The sequence below is a fragment of the Homarus americanus genome, unplaced genomic scaffold (genome assembly GCF_018991925.1).
Source record: "Homarus americanus isolate GMGI-L3 unplaced genomic scaffold, GMGI_Hamer_2.0 scaffold44693, whole genome shotgun sequence".
Lineage (NCBI taxonomy): Eukaryota > Metazoa > Arthropoda > Malacostraca > Decapoda > Nephropidae > Homarus > Homarus americanus.
This window is the reverse complement of record NW_024717541.1, coordinates 14,574-29,528: the sequence shown is the minus strand read 5'-3', so window position 1 is coordinate 29,528 and position 14,955 is coordinate 14,574. Positions and strand designations below refer to the sequence as shown.

The window sequence follows — 14,955 nt, the reverse complement described above, 5'->3', positions numbered from 1 at the left end:
TAACTATCCTGGTGGAGGTGGGACAGCCCAGAATAAATCTCATGACTTTGTTTTGAAACTTTTCAAGGAGATCTAGGGATATTTTGGGGAGTTGACATAAAGCAGGGGAAAGATCCTACTCTTGTCTAGAGAGAGGATGAGACCACAAGCAGAAGACAATGCTGAGAATGAGTTGGGGAGGTGTTGAAGATCTTCCGGCGACTCAGAGTGAGGGCAGATATCATCTGCGTAACAGGTAACTGTGGTACCAGGAATGTCAGGGAGAAGAGATAGTAAGCGATGCATAAGGATGTTATAAAGAAAGAGGCTAAGAACACCACCCTGTGGAGTACCAAGATTGAAGTCCTTGGTGGAGCTACATGCTCCCTCAAAGAGGACGCGGGAGGTTCTGTTCCGGAGGTATCCCCAAATCTATCTTAAGAGATTACCTTTGACACAGAAGTCTACTAGCTGGTCAAGGATAATATATCTATTTGCAACATCAAAGGCACTTTTAAGGTCGATGAAGGCTACGACACTCGTAGGGGAAAGACGGGTATAGAGTTCCATGAAACAGTGATGCGTACTCCATTGTGGTAAAAAACCATACAAGCTGGGTGAGAGTTTGTCCTCCAGCCGAAAAATGAGACGGGTAAGGAGAATTCGCTCTATCACCTTGCTGAAGCAAGAGGTGAGGGAGATGGGTCTGAATTTGCAGTCCTGCATTTTGGAATGGGTACTATTGTGCTGGAGGTCCGGGCATTGGGTACATACCCCGTGCAGAGACAGAGATTGTAAAGCAGGAGGAGGGGGTTGCCGGGGACTTTCAGGAGCAAATGGAGAACCGAGTAGGTGACACCGTCATCACTGGGGGCAGTTGCCTTACCACGAATGAGGGCACGCTGCAGTTCCTCCTCGATTATCACCATCGTATCCTCTTCATCGATCTTCAGCAACACAGCCATGAGACGGAGGGCACGGAGATTTGACTGGAAGGAGAGGGCCTCTTGAATGTGCTTTGGGAGATTACGGGCTTGAGATTGTGCAGACCATGTTTCCACAAGATCTAGTGCATACTCTGCTGGGCTGTGGTGCAGGGCACTAGAGGACTTTTTCTTGACCACCTTGTTGATGAAGTGCCACATGGCTCCCACGCTCGTCTGGTGGTTAATACTATCTGTGAAGTTATGCCACGATTCAGTCCAAACACATTGTTGGAGGGCAATTATATCATCCATGGACGGCTGGTACTGATAGAGACGGTCAAGGGTCGATTCCTTTGTATTCTTTGGGGTTTTGGAGGCAGGAGATGGAGATTCTCTGTCACTGTCTGAAATGGACTCCAATGGGCGTTTGGTGGAGGTAGAGGCTTGGTGGCCAAGCAACGCAGGAGGGGCCCAACCTTTCCCAGAGGGTATATCTCATCGCTTATCGCTAGGTCGGCCTCCAAGTCGGCAAGGGTGGCGGGTCCGGAGTATTCCATGACTCCCTTGGATTCCACGACAGGCAACGCACAGAGGTGGCGATAACGTCATCGCAGCGTCGCTGCCCCGTCATACAGAATGGTAGAGCGGTGGTTGGGTAGTTTGGCTTGTTCGGGCACAGGTGAGATGGGGAGGCAAAGATGTCACTACCACGTCACACTACGTCACACTCTTCGCAGACGCGAATACTACCGGCCAGAGGGTCCAGGCAGAAAGACCGGATATTTTATCCAAAATATTGTCTAAATTTTGCAACTATAAATTTCACAAGCGACACTGTGCTGACAACTGTGTCCCACTGTAGCTCTCTGCACAGACTGGAGGTAGTCGTCTCACTAGATTCGTCAGAATTGGGAATTGTAGGGAGCGCTCACTCACAGCCTTTGTTGTCACAGTCACACGTCACTCAGTTGTCATGTCATCCTCACCAAGTATTTATGCCTCGCCTACTTATGCAATCATAAGATCATTTAAATTTTAAAAAATCTGTAAGCTTCGTAATAAAATAACGTATTCAACAAGTGTCTGCCTGGGTTCCTTTTATGCATTCCTAAATATAATATAGAATTCATTGGCCTCTTTAGCAGTGGGACGACCTTTATCCTCTCAAGGAAACTACAGATAATGAAACACTTTATTTGACAACATCATGATAAGTATCGGCAACAGAAGAGAAACAATAAAAAATACTCCAATTCCTCACACAGAATGTAAGTAAGTTTCACACCCTTTAGGTAAACTAGGCAGTATTTAAGTACTCCAGGCAGTATGTAAGTACCACCTACATATAGGCTTTACTAACGTACAGTATTGTTAGTGAATATAGTTACAATACCTCAAAGTTTGCAGTTATGCTTTAGTTATCCCAAGAGCTGCAATTTCCCTTGGTGCCCGAAGAACGAAGTAATATTTTCTTTCTGGTTATAATCGTGAATTCCTTATGTTTTCAGTTATTTGGTACTAAAACCTCATTTTATTTTCACTGACTCTATTAGATGCTAATATAGTTTTACTTAGATGGTAATAGATGATTATTCAAAAGGCGGTTTATATTTTAAACGTTAGAAAGTAATAAGGAGGTGAGCGCCATCCATGAATTAACAGCGTCACTAAACTATCATCACGGGGTTCGGTGAAAAGTTTCTCGTCTGGTGATTCTGGAAATCCGTCACCAACAGGAGTCAGGGGTCAGGACTACTCGGGAGTCGGGACTACTTCAGCAGATGATGGTAGGTGTGAGTGAGGCATTGGAGGTATGATTGAGGCATTTGGAGGTGTGACTGGGGCATGGGTGGTGTGACTGAGGCATGGTGGGTGTGGTTAAGGCATTGGTGGTGTGACTGAGACATGGTGGGTGTGGTTAAGGCATTGGTGGTGTGACTGAGGCATGGTGGGTGTGGTTTATATGTCGTCTGTCGGCTGCAAGAATCGTAATCGCCCTATGGATACAGCAATTTGTGGTCATTTGGGCACCTTTTCAACTTATTCTTTGGTTATATTAACTCTTGCTTCTATATACTCTCACTTTCAATTGTCTACATTTCAATGTATTTTAAATAGCTGTAATGTCACCGAGGACGATGGGATTCAAAGCTTTACACTGTGTGAATGCTTGGAGATCAGTGGACGTGAAAAGTCGCATTCCCGGAGACTCAACAAAATTGGGCTGGTAAATCTAATGTTACCCAATGCAATCCTTAAGAAAATATAATAATACATATTATATTATGCAAGTAAATCACTGTAGGTCCGCGTGATCTAGGTGTATGCTGATAACCACAAGGAAAGAAGAAAACACGAAGTTCCCAAGTGCTTTCGTGTAATTCCCATCTTGAGGGGTGAGTACAGCGCTTGGGAACTTGGTGTTTTCTTCTTTCCTTGTGGTTATCAGCATACACCTAGATCACGCGGACCTATAGTGATTTACTTGCATATATATACGTATACACACAAGAACTTCATGACAAGGAAAATATGCTATTTATTATAAAGAAAAACAACAGAAGATGGTAGTGATGTGGGTAAAGGCTGAGAGAGTGTTAAAGGGAGGGTTAAATCCTCCTCTACCAGTAAGATATTTGTTGACAACTGGCTGTGGCGGAGGTCAGGACCACAACACAGTAGGTAAGGTGTCCTGGGTGACGTACTTTCTTGTCTTTTTCGTCACTTGTTAGTTTAATATTTTGCATCTATAAACTGAAGAAGTTGAGGTATTTTGCACAATTTCCCAAGAATAAATACTGTTAATATTGTATTAAGATAGGAGTTGTCCTAAGGACGATAATTTTCTTCCAGTGTATGTGGTTAGTACTAACCAGGTCAGTGTGTATATATATATATATATATATATATATATATATATATATGTTTATTAATTAAAATCATTCAAGTTCATATTGGTTCATGGTGAAGTGAGGCTAATAATGTATCAGGTGGCTAAAACCAGAAGTAGTTGTTTGACTTCGTTAATTTTTTCCATACAAAATGAATCTAAAATAACATGCCAAACGTCCACCAGAAGCATGCAGTCATGTATCTCTTTGGAGGCTAAAATGCTAAGCCAGGAGTGAAAGTAGAAGAGAAGAAAGAGCAGAACTTTACCCAAATTATTGTTGGATCATAGGATTAAGTTTGGTTGGTTCTTGTCATCTTTAATAAATGATTTGGTCCAATAGTTTCTAACATGATCATAAACTTTGAACTAAACATGCCGAAGTACTGTTGAAATACGAGATAAATAATATTTTTCTGAGTTAATATATAAAACTAACCCACGGACGAGTTATTTTTATTACTATTTATTTTCGGTAAATTTTCACTAATGCACCGGTCTTTGTTTGGAAAATAAAAATACGTTTTACGAATGTTATTGATGTGTTTCAAACGAATTTGATATTTATTTCAGCCGGAAATCAATAGTTTTTGAGACCCTCCCCCACCCACCCAACAATCTTAACGAAACTGTATTTTTTTTTCGAGTAAATCACATAAATAAAAAACCCAAACTAACAAAACAAAACCTAACCTGACCTAACCTAACCTAACACTATTTGTGAAACTCTGCAATTGACGTAAAATAATCTCTATCACAATGTCGGCACAGCTCTCTCCACCTGTTCTGCCATATCTGGTTATTCTGGTACTGAAAAATCAAATCTCCCGACGCACCCACGCATTATTCATTGGCTAAGACAAAAAACTCTTGCCCAATTATAAGTCTCCTATCACTATAGTCAATAAGAAACTCCCACATCACCCCCCGCACATGCGCTTTAGACGCTTAAGTAGCCAACACGGAGGTAAGGAGCACTGCGTGATGGGTGGTCAGACCTTCTCTGTGAGACGTAAACAACAAATGGCGACACTTGCGACTGACCAAATCTAATAATATTGAAAAATTAACATCTCGGTTATCCTTAATTTCCGGCGGAAATATCATAGAAGAAAAATGTCTTAGAATATGTCGAAACATTACGAAAAAAATATTAATAAGAGAGAGAAAAATACTGGTGCAAGATCGAAAATTCACCTTATTTTCATACATTATTTTCATCACTAAGTTCTGATATGATAATCATTTATTGTGGAAAGTGTTCGTTTCATAGATAATTAGGTGCATAGGAACGCACTAATTTGTCTTGCGGGCGGTAATAAGGCCGCGCTTAGCTGAGGCGCTTTTACCGCGCCTGGGGCAGTTTGTTTTTCAGCATGTCGTGTGAAGGCTGTCGCCGGTCTTAAATGTACCTAATTTGCGAATTTAGGGATAAAGACAACGAGACCCTTCAATTGTTCAGAGACCACGGCATTGTTCCTTTAAATAGAGACTGTCCACACTGCGGGAATGCCTGTGCTTCCAGACCGGAAAGAAATTTCTTCATTGCTTTCTCAACATCGTGGCTCGAGTTTCCCACCATCACAATAAATCACGCCTCCGCCAGGGCTGCATAGCGCTGATGCGACCATATCATCTCACATTGAGAAAATGCCTCAAATTTCACCATATCATAGTAAGGAAGTTATGTTAGGTAGGTTTGTTTGGTTAGGTTGGTTAGGTCTGTTCTTCATACCCACAAATGTTAAGTAACATTTATTTAAAAAATATAATTTTTTTAACATATTTCCACATACTACAACAGTGTCCAGTATAATATAACAGTGAAAATCCGGCATTTTTATAATCGTTGTTTAATCAATTTCGCTTGCTGGTTAGTCCTATATAATTACCTTTTTCTGTTATACTTTTGTTGTTTTGGGCATTTTTAGTGATGTTTTTTTATTTATTTCATTATACTGTAGTTATTCTTTTCTTATTGTTCAAAATGGTGATTTGAAATAATTTATTATCTCAGACAACAATAGTCAACCAAAACTAACCTGATATTATTATTTTATGGGGATTTTAAATTTCAAACATCATTACTGGCAGAAATTTCTCATGGTATGGTTAATGTGTTTCTTGTTGCAGAATTACTTATAAATATACTGTACTTGGGAGATAACAGGTAATTTCCTTTACATTAATGTGGTTATTATGATGTATTTCTGTGTACCAGGTACGCTCAGTTTAATTTCTTTGTCATATTTATAGATTGTTTTTTATCCCCTTTCAGCAGTACAAATTCCTAGTTTGGGTAATAAGGGAATGGAGAGACGAATCAAATTGAGGACTTTAAACGAGCACATTGTATGTGCAATCTGCTCCGGGTACCTGGTTGATGCCACTACCGTCACAGAATGTCTCCACACCTGTGAGTCTACAGTATTGAACCTTATTTTGAATTTAGTTCTTAAAATCAAGAATAGTTTTTAGGGTTTTGACTTATTTACTACTGTACTTGTATATCAGAGCATAAAATTATTTTAATACTTACTAATACATTATTGGTGATGTTCTATACAGCTCCTCCCCGACTTACGGCAGGGTTTGGGACCCAAATCCAGGTCGTAAGTCGAAATGGTCGTCAGTCAAAAATGCTTAAATAATACATAGAAAATCTAAAATGGGTGTCTCTTTTTCTTCTCGGAACCACAAAACTCTCATTTTTAAGCTTGCTAGCCATTTTAAAGTGAATTACAAACAAAAATTTTCTCCGTGTACTGACGTTGGGACTCGAAAATACGTAATTTGACAAAATTTTGGTACGACTGAGGCAGGTCGTAAGTCAAGTAGGTCGTAAGTCGGGGAGGAGCTGTATATGATGTCTTGATTAACCCCTTGCATACTGGAGGGTCTCTCTACTGAATAAAATTTTCTGGCATTAGCTAACTACAGGTATCCCCCGATGTACAATATTCCACTTTAACGATGGCTCTGTATTAAGACCACCCCGTCTATGATGTAAACAATCTGCATTAATGATGGTTATCGTCTGGCCAAAGCACTTGGCAGTCACCCAAAAAATATAGCAAAAATTACTTCTCACTCACCGTGTTTGTTGTTGTCAACATGAGCTGCACCAAATGGCCACCTGGTGCACTACAGTAGCAAGCCATGTTCTATGGTGATCGCACGCGGTAGATATCTTATAATTCAACAATTATCGGTCAGTAGCGGTGTTGTTACTTATCATCGGAGTTTTATTTGTTTTTGTTTTTTGTTTTTACCTTAAAGTGAGAGGACGTCACTAACGTTTGCATTGTACTCTGTTTTGGTAAGTGTCAAGTGATTTTTTGCTATTTTTTTTTGTGACAAAGTGCTTTGTCTCTTGTTGTCCACATGCGAGCGATGGCGGCCACTTTCATTGATTTTATGTTTTGTGACAAGTTCTTTGACTCTGTTTTCATGATTGTGAGGTGAGCAGTGTTCTTAATGATGTGGTGAGTGTTGTTTAATTGTTTTATGTATATAATTAGTGTAGGATTTTTTTTTTCAGTGATACATGTGGGTGTTGGACTGGATGGGAACGTATCCCATTGAACCCCATGTTATAATGATCCCGATCAGCAATATTTTACATAGCGATGGGTTTTTCAGGAACCTAACCCCATCGTAAATAGGGGATACCTGTACTGTACTGTAAAATATTATAAGTGGCATCCCGTAGTGAAGAGGTTAGTGGAGATAGTTTATTAACCCCTTGTACATAGGGGTGGGTTGGTGTCTGTGCTGAATAAAATCATCTGACATTAGCCAAATAAAATGTTAAAAGTGGCATCCTGTAATTTAAGGGAATGAATATTGTTAATGTATTTATTTTGTATTTTTTTGCAAAATCAGTTATTTTTCAAAATGACCAGCAAGCATGTTGGTAATTTTGCAAAATACTTAACTTGCAGACAGGCGCACCTAACATAACCTAACCTTATGGTTGAATAAGGTAAAGTTAGGTTTGATTAAGTTAGAAACTAGAACAAGTGTTAAAAAAAAGTAACGTGACCATAAAATTGTCTATCGAGCTACACGAGCCGACCAAACCTAACCCAACGACTGGGTTATTGGCTGATCATTTTACAAAATAACTGATTTTGTAGAAAAACTTAACAGATAGACTGGTAGTACTGGATGGCTTACCACTCTGCTGAATATAGGGAAAGGGTGTTGGGCAGTACTAGATAGATTGGTTAATAAATAACTATGGTTCATGAAATACCTATAGTTGAGATGGATAGTGCAAACAAGTTTTAGAAAGTGACTCACTTTTAGGAACTCTTTACAGATCATCTTCAGACATTGAAGTAATTGTGTATAATCTGATGGACTTATTAATAACTTCTATCTTGTTTTCCACAGTTTGCAAGTCATGTCTCGTAAAACACCTAGAGGAGCGCAACACCTGTCCAACATGCGATATTGTCATTCATCAATCACATCCTTTAAACTACATTTCATTTGACCGCACCATGCAAGATATTGTGTGCAAGCTTGTACCTATGCTGCAAGAAGGTAAGTGCCAAAGGAGATAGGACATTGATATATGTTTTGTATAGACAACAGAAATCCTTATGTTATTGTGTGCTTGTGCTTGTGTCCAACTCTGGTTTTCTTAGTGCCTGTCTTTTTATCTCTGTGGCTTCAACTATTACTTTCTGTTGTACTGTACACTGTACTATTGTTTTAGTATACAGTATAGTACTGTATACAATATAAATTATGTAACAATGTGTACAATACAATACAATATACATTATATATGTTTTTAGGTGTGAGCCTGTATATGTGTGTACAGTCGCGGACGAACGTTCGTTTCCCGTGGTGAAACTGAGTCACAGGAATGAGTCTCCAAACTTACTTACCCTGACTGTTTTATCTAGTTTGGGGTCGATGCTGCTTCAGTTTGGGAGGGAGTGAACTTTTGACCCCGACTGTACATGTACAAATGTGTTTATTTACTGTATTTATTTATTTATTTATTTATTTATTTACATACAATCATGTGGTTGTTGTGTGTGCCTGTATTTCTTATATTTTAATATTGAAAGTTATTTGATTTTTAGCTCTACTATATTTATCTTTGTTGTTTTTGACATAGGGCACAGTACAGGTATATTGGAATATAACATTACTGTGTACATCAGACAAACTTTTGTACTTAGTAATTTTTTTTTATCATATTCATGTTTCAACTTCTTCCAATCTTGCTTTTTTTTATCCTGTCTTAACTAAATTTTTATTTTTCTTTGAATGTGTTTTCATGTAGTATTCTTAGTAATTGTATTTCTAAAATATTTAATAAATTTATTCTTAAATATCCATAGAGTAAATTATTGTATTATATATTTTAATGGTATATTCCAATCCTGTCTTCTTGTTTCTGTACTGTACTCTTGTCTGGCTCTGCAGGTAGAATGTTTGCCTTACAAGTGAACATTCATAATTTGATTCCCAACTGAAGTGTATGATTACATTAGCCTTTGTGCACTCAGCAATAAATAAAATTTTTTTTTAGCAATGATGGAGCAGCCTCTAAGGAGTGGGGGTAACCCACTAGCTGCTGAATGCCAAGAACCAGGGGATCAGAACCTGTCTAGCTATTCAGTATCTACCAGGCTTGTATGCATGAAAATAAAAGAATGCAAGTCCTTCAGTGAAATGATCGTACTTCAAAAAATTTCAGATGAACTGAAGCGTGAACGAGACTTTTACCGTGCCAGGGGTGAGGTTTGTCCAAAGGATCTACCCCAGGCAAATGAGGAAGAACTTCAGCAGGATGACAAGGCCGTTAATGATACTGACTACCACAGACTGGATGAACAGGTCAGTTATCTACACATTTTTATGAGTAATGACCCTACTATTTTTACTCCGTCACGTCTTTCCCTCATTTTCGTTCTCAGCACAATCAGTCTTCTTGACTTGTTTATTATCATTAGTGCTTTTCATTTCTGCAGCTCAGAGTTTTGGTTATTCAAGGATGCTTGCACTTTCATCTCCATTAAAGCAATTTTATTGAATCGTCATGTTAACTTCTTGCAAATTCATCATTTATTTTTTTCCATTTACAAGGGTCCATTGAAATCCGCCAAATATTTTGGTCCGATTACTGTGTACTGGGTATGCCTTTTAGCTGATAACCTGTATTTAAAGTTTATTATGTTTGTTGCTCTTAAGTCTGAAATTGTAATGATAAATAATTCTCTAATGTCATTTATCAAGATTTTGTTATTTATGTAATATACTGTAGTAGTTAATTCAATTAGAAACATTGGCAACTATTAAGTGCTTATGTTATATAATACTGGGTTATTGGCTATCTCCATTATAAGTACTGTAGAGTGAAAACAATGGCTAGCCTATTAATGAAAGGTTTCACTAGAAACTACAGTACAGTACTGTATACTTGGTAAATTTATTATTTTAATACATCTGGAAAATAGGTAAAGTTAACTGGGGGTCTTCCTTAGAAACTTTCTGATGAATATTAAAGATCTCTGAGGGCCTGCAGTCATCTCTATACCAATTTAGATTTTCCTCCCATTTGTTACACAAAATAAATTTCACTAAATTTGGCCATAAAACACATTCAACTTTACCATGCATGATAAGGTTAAATATTTCTTGCAGGTCAACATCTGCTTGGAGTGTAAATATCCAACATTGGCTCCTCTTAAAAGAAGATTTATTCGCTGCTCAGCACAAGCTACCATTACACACCTTAAGAAGTTCCTGGCACTTAAAGTGCTTGAGGGACCACAGAAATACAGAGAGGTGAGCATGAGTAGATTAATCCACCAGTTGTGTGTAATGTATAATTATTGCTGTGAATATAGTTTACAATATTCCACATTTTGGCAGATTTAATTAATTTTGACAGGTATTTAGTGTGGTACTAACATGGTTTGACAAAAAGCTATCAAAATTAAAGAAATAAATTTTTAATGTTCCTTCATTTTTTTTCCAGATTGACATTATGTGTAATGATGAAATGTTAGGCAAGGACCACACTCTCAAATTTGTTCAGGTAACCCGGTGGCGGTTTCGCAGTCCACCATTGAAGCTCTGTTACAGACCCAGAATTGACATTTAAGTTTTTTAATCTTGACGTCATTAGGATTAGAGTCATAGAGATGGTAGTTGATGACATGTGAGGAATATAATACAATACACGTATAATGGGGAACTCAGGGTTGTGGGATGGAGAATGTTTTCAAGAGGTGGATCTCACGTAGGGGAAATTTGGAATGGAGTTTCTGGTTTAGTTTTGGTAAGTGATATTTTCTGGGTTTTTCTTTTTTTTTGTAGACTTGTCATGAGGTGCATTGATTTTTAAAAATAGTTACAAATTAAGAATATTATATTTGATACCTAACAGTTTTTATGTAAGATACATAATAGTATTTGATGACATGAGTAATGATAACATGATTGCTATGAATTTTATGTATGACAGACATCAGATCCATTATTTGGTGCAATTTGTGGATAAAAAATAGTTAGAGCACTATGGAGGCTGATGTGTTGTTTAACTTCTACTATGGAATTATTGACGACAAACAGTGTTGTATGATTTTTGGTTAAGTTAGTCATTATGTTTTTAAAATATAATAAACAGGACTACAGTACAGTTCATTTCCATTATTATTTATCTCGTGAAGTGTTAACTAATTGTTTTAATATATTTACAAAGACAGTACTGTACTACAGTACTTTGATAGAGTTCTTAATATAATACACAGTACTTTCAGTTCTCAATATAATATACTGTACAGTACTTTCAGTTCCACTTTGTGATTGTTATGTATCTCATAATTTTAAAATATATGTCTCTCAACAGGAGATAATTATGAAGATTATATTTGACTTCTCAGCATTATCATGTACTAATGCTCTTGTTCAAAATTGATTTATTATTTATTCCCACAAATTTACAGTCTGATTTGGTGTGGCAGTGTCCACTGTCTATAAAGTTCTTGGCTTCCATGATGCCTGATGTTGAGGTGGGTGGCTGGGAGAAAATTTAAGCTGAATGATGGCAAAACCGAGATTATCATCATCCAAGGAATATACGTAAGAGGGGAGACGGCACCGATGATTTTGGCTCGTTAAACTTTGGGGAAGTGCAACTAAGTCCTGTTGATTCTGTTCATAATCTTGGAGTGCACTTTGACTCAGAACTGAATTTTAAAGATCATATTAATTCACTAGTTAAGTGTTGCAACTTTCATATATGAAATCTATATGCTGTGAAACAGTTTTTGGATAGACTGTCTTGTGACACTATTACATTCACTTATTTTGTCTCAGGTTGACTATTGTAACTCTTCATGGGTCTGCCTTCCTAGTTATCTGTTGAAAACATTTCAAACAGTGTTGAACAAGGCTGCCAGGCTTATTTTTGCCTTCACACCGAGGACACCCACTACCCCATTCTTGATCGAATAACATTGGCTTCCAATTAAAGCTGGGATAGAGTTCAAACTCTGTCTAATGATTTTTAAAACACTTAAGTTTGGCGAGTAAGTGTTTGGCGAACCTACTAATTCCTCTAACTACACATTCTGAAATGATTTTGCATTGTATTGATGTTCCTTCATGCCTTGAGGAGCCTAGAGCAGTACGGGAATGTTCTTTTGCTGCCCGATCCTTTTCCTATACAGCACCCAGATTGTACAGTCGGTTGTCTGCATACATGAAGCGGCTGACTTTTGTGGAAGCCTTTAAAGAAACAACTATTTTTGAAAGCTTATGACCCTGAACAGGGTACAGTGATGGAGAGTTATAAGGTCTAGGGAGTATTAAAACTTAAGGGTATATGAATGATAGAAGTCGAACTGTCACGTTTTGTAGTGTTTCGAGCTCTAGTGAATTCTTTAGAAAAACTGGCGCTTTTGAGAAACAAAAGACCAGCTATTAATATTATTATTATTATTATTATTATTGTTAGACAGGTTCTTTTAGATGTTTGGAGAATGAAACTCCTGGGGAAATTTTGGTCATAAAAATTCCCTTTTGACAGTTTTTTTTTTTTTTTAGTACATACTGTACTAGGATTATGCCCCTTAGGCTTACAATAAAAATATATTTAAAGTCATGATAACCATAAAGGCTTGGTGCTGTGTGCAAGGATCTACTCCATTATAACTTTATATATTACAAAAGTTGAATCCTCAGTCACAACAGAAAACACTTCAGTACTTTTTCATGTCTTTTCAACTGGTCGTCCATCATCAAGCTGCCTTATGGCTCTTGAGATTATGCTAGACTTCCTATTTCTGTAAAGGCATTTCTGCTGGTCTCAGGAAAGGCTTGATATGCATTTTCCGTCATAATAACCAGACAACAGTACCGCCACAAGCGCACCCAAACAATGGCACGAAAAACCTAAACGTCATGTGGTCCACTATACTCTAAGGGTTAATGCACTGCATATCTTCCAACATAATAAATGGTCTGCTAAGCCATAGTTTTTAATTAAACTGTTCTCTCGGGGAAGCCTTTACTTTATATGTTGTGGGGTGGTTGAAATCAAGAGTAACACAGATTCTACCCTCATTTATGGTCATTTGTTCCATCTTACTGCCTTGCCATGCATAAAAGTTTGATTGTGAAAACTTAGAGTCATGCATGTAGCATATCATTCGTTACGTGAGTTTAAATGCATACCATGGTAGGTTTCCATTTTTGTTAGAAATAAACATTGATCCATCAAACATTGAAATTTTCACTGCTATATTTTTGACATTATCATCATCCTTTAAAATGGTCACTTTACACTGAAGACCACCACCATCATTATCATCACCATCCTTTACTATGGGTACTTAACAAGTTTACATTATTATCATTCCCATACTTTTGCAATGTGTAAATTGAAGACAGCACTGTCATAATTGTGATCATGATTTTATTATGCTTGCTTTACAGTAAAGACAGCACTACCGAACTTTTACTATGTTTACTTAACACTATAAAGAAAGTCATTCTACATGGCAGTGAATAGGTAAGGAGTGATTTTTTGTTAGTATTTTTTACATACTGTACTGTTTATTTTGGAATTTTCATTAAGATATTTGTTTTGGTGTAAAGTCTGCAAATCTAGTGGCGGGAGGACATGGAATTTACTGAAGTGACAATTAGGAAGCAGAAATGCATCATCATTATAACCCTTGCCACGTTTGAGCTACGAAAATTTGCTTATATGAACTTTCTATTCTTACACCTCTTATTACATGAAAGCTATTATCGTTTATATGAATACTGCTTGACCCCTTATCCCTTGTGTTTTGGGCAACGTAAGACCTGTCGGACCCCCTATGATGTCATATTTCGCCTCCCCCCCCCCAAAAAAAAAAAATTAAATCCCCAGTTTAAAACTGGGGAGAGGGAGCGAGCGCCATTGTCTGTACCACTGTCCTTACCGCTGGCCGCCTCAACAAACTCGACATCATCTGGATCTGTTTCCATCCCATCACTGTCTTTGTCACCCAATACTATATGAAAGCCATTAAATCAAGCAACTGTTGATGAATAGCATTACTGTTGAGGGTGTGGAGGAGCAAGGCAGGGCACGAGACATCAAAGGACATGCATCCATCATGATAACTGATGGGTAACTTGACCACTAGACTTGAGACAAAGATTACATGTGAGTTGAGTTGCCAAGTAAATGAATATCCTATAGAAAATACAGTAATATCTCAGTTAGCTGGAATCCCTCAAACCCGGGACTCTCCGATAGCCGGAATTGAAATTTTCTCGGAAAATTGTTCCCAAAGCCGGAATTTTCAGGAAAATTCCGGCTTTGGGAACGATTTTCTGAGGGGCACATTTTCCGGAAAATCCAGAAAACATTTTTCCGATACCAGGAAAAATCCGGGAATGGGGGATTTTTTTTCCGGGTTTGAGAGATGAAAATCAGGCGCGTTTTCTGGAAATTCCGAGAAAATTTTCCGTTACCTGAAAAATTCCAGGGATGAGGGATATTTTTGGGGGTCCGAGAGATGATGTAATGGGCAATTTCTGAAACTTTCGGAAACATTTTTCCGTTACCCGGAAAATTCCAGGGTTGAGGGATTTTTTCCCGGAAGTGCTCTGCACCAATTGTTCTGGCAATGC

General features: G+C 37.9%; 1 protein-coding gene across 2 annotated transcripts; it reads left to right on the top strand.

Annotated features, from left to right (window-relative positions):
• Nucleotides 1-3,371: 3,371 nt before the first annotated feature.
• On the top strand, nucleotides 3,372-13,783 carry LOC121858913 (polycomb group RING finger protein 3-like). Of its 2 annotated transcripts, none has more exons than XM_042355566.1 (6): nucleotides 3,372-3,587; nucleotides 6,074-6,211; nucleotides 8,194-8,346; nucleotides 9,518-9,657; nucleotides 10,465-10,608; nucleotides 10,802-13,783. In XM_042355566.1, the coding sequence occupies exons 1-6, from the start codon at nucleotides 3,470-3,472 to the stop codon at nucleotides 10,925-10,927; spliced, it is 819 nt and encodes a 272-aa protein (XP_042211500.1). In that variant the 5' UTR covers nucleotides 3,372-3,469; the 3' UTR covers nucleotides 10,928-13,783. The 2 variants fall into 2 exon arrangements, with proteins under 2 accessions (XP_042211500.1, XP_042211501.1); XM_042355567.1 differs by lacking the exon at nucleotides 3,372-3,587 and adding an exon at nucleotides 3,602-3,673.
• Nucleotides 13,784-14,955: the final 1,172 nt, after the last annotated feature.

What these genes read in the sequence shown, in the direction of transcription:
- LOC121858913 (XM_042355566.1), top strand. Translation starts at nt 3,470, where the DNA reads ATGGTAGTGATGTGGGTAAAGGCTGAGAGAGTGTTAAAGGGAGGGTTA. An exon ending in CACAGAATGTCTCCACACCT is followed by an intron (nt 6,212 to 8,193) that starts GTGAGTCTACAG and finishes TGTTTTCCACAG; the next exon opens with TTTGCAAGTCATGTCTCGTA. An exon ending in TGTACCTATGCTGCAAGAAG is followed by an intron (nt 8,347 to 9,517) that starts GTAAGTGCCAAA and finishes AAAAAATTTCAG; the next exon opens with ATGAACTGAAGCGTGAACGA.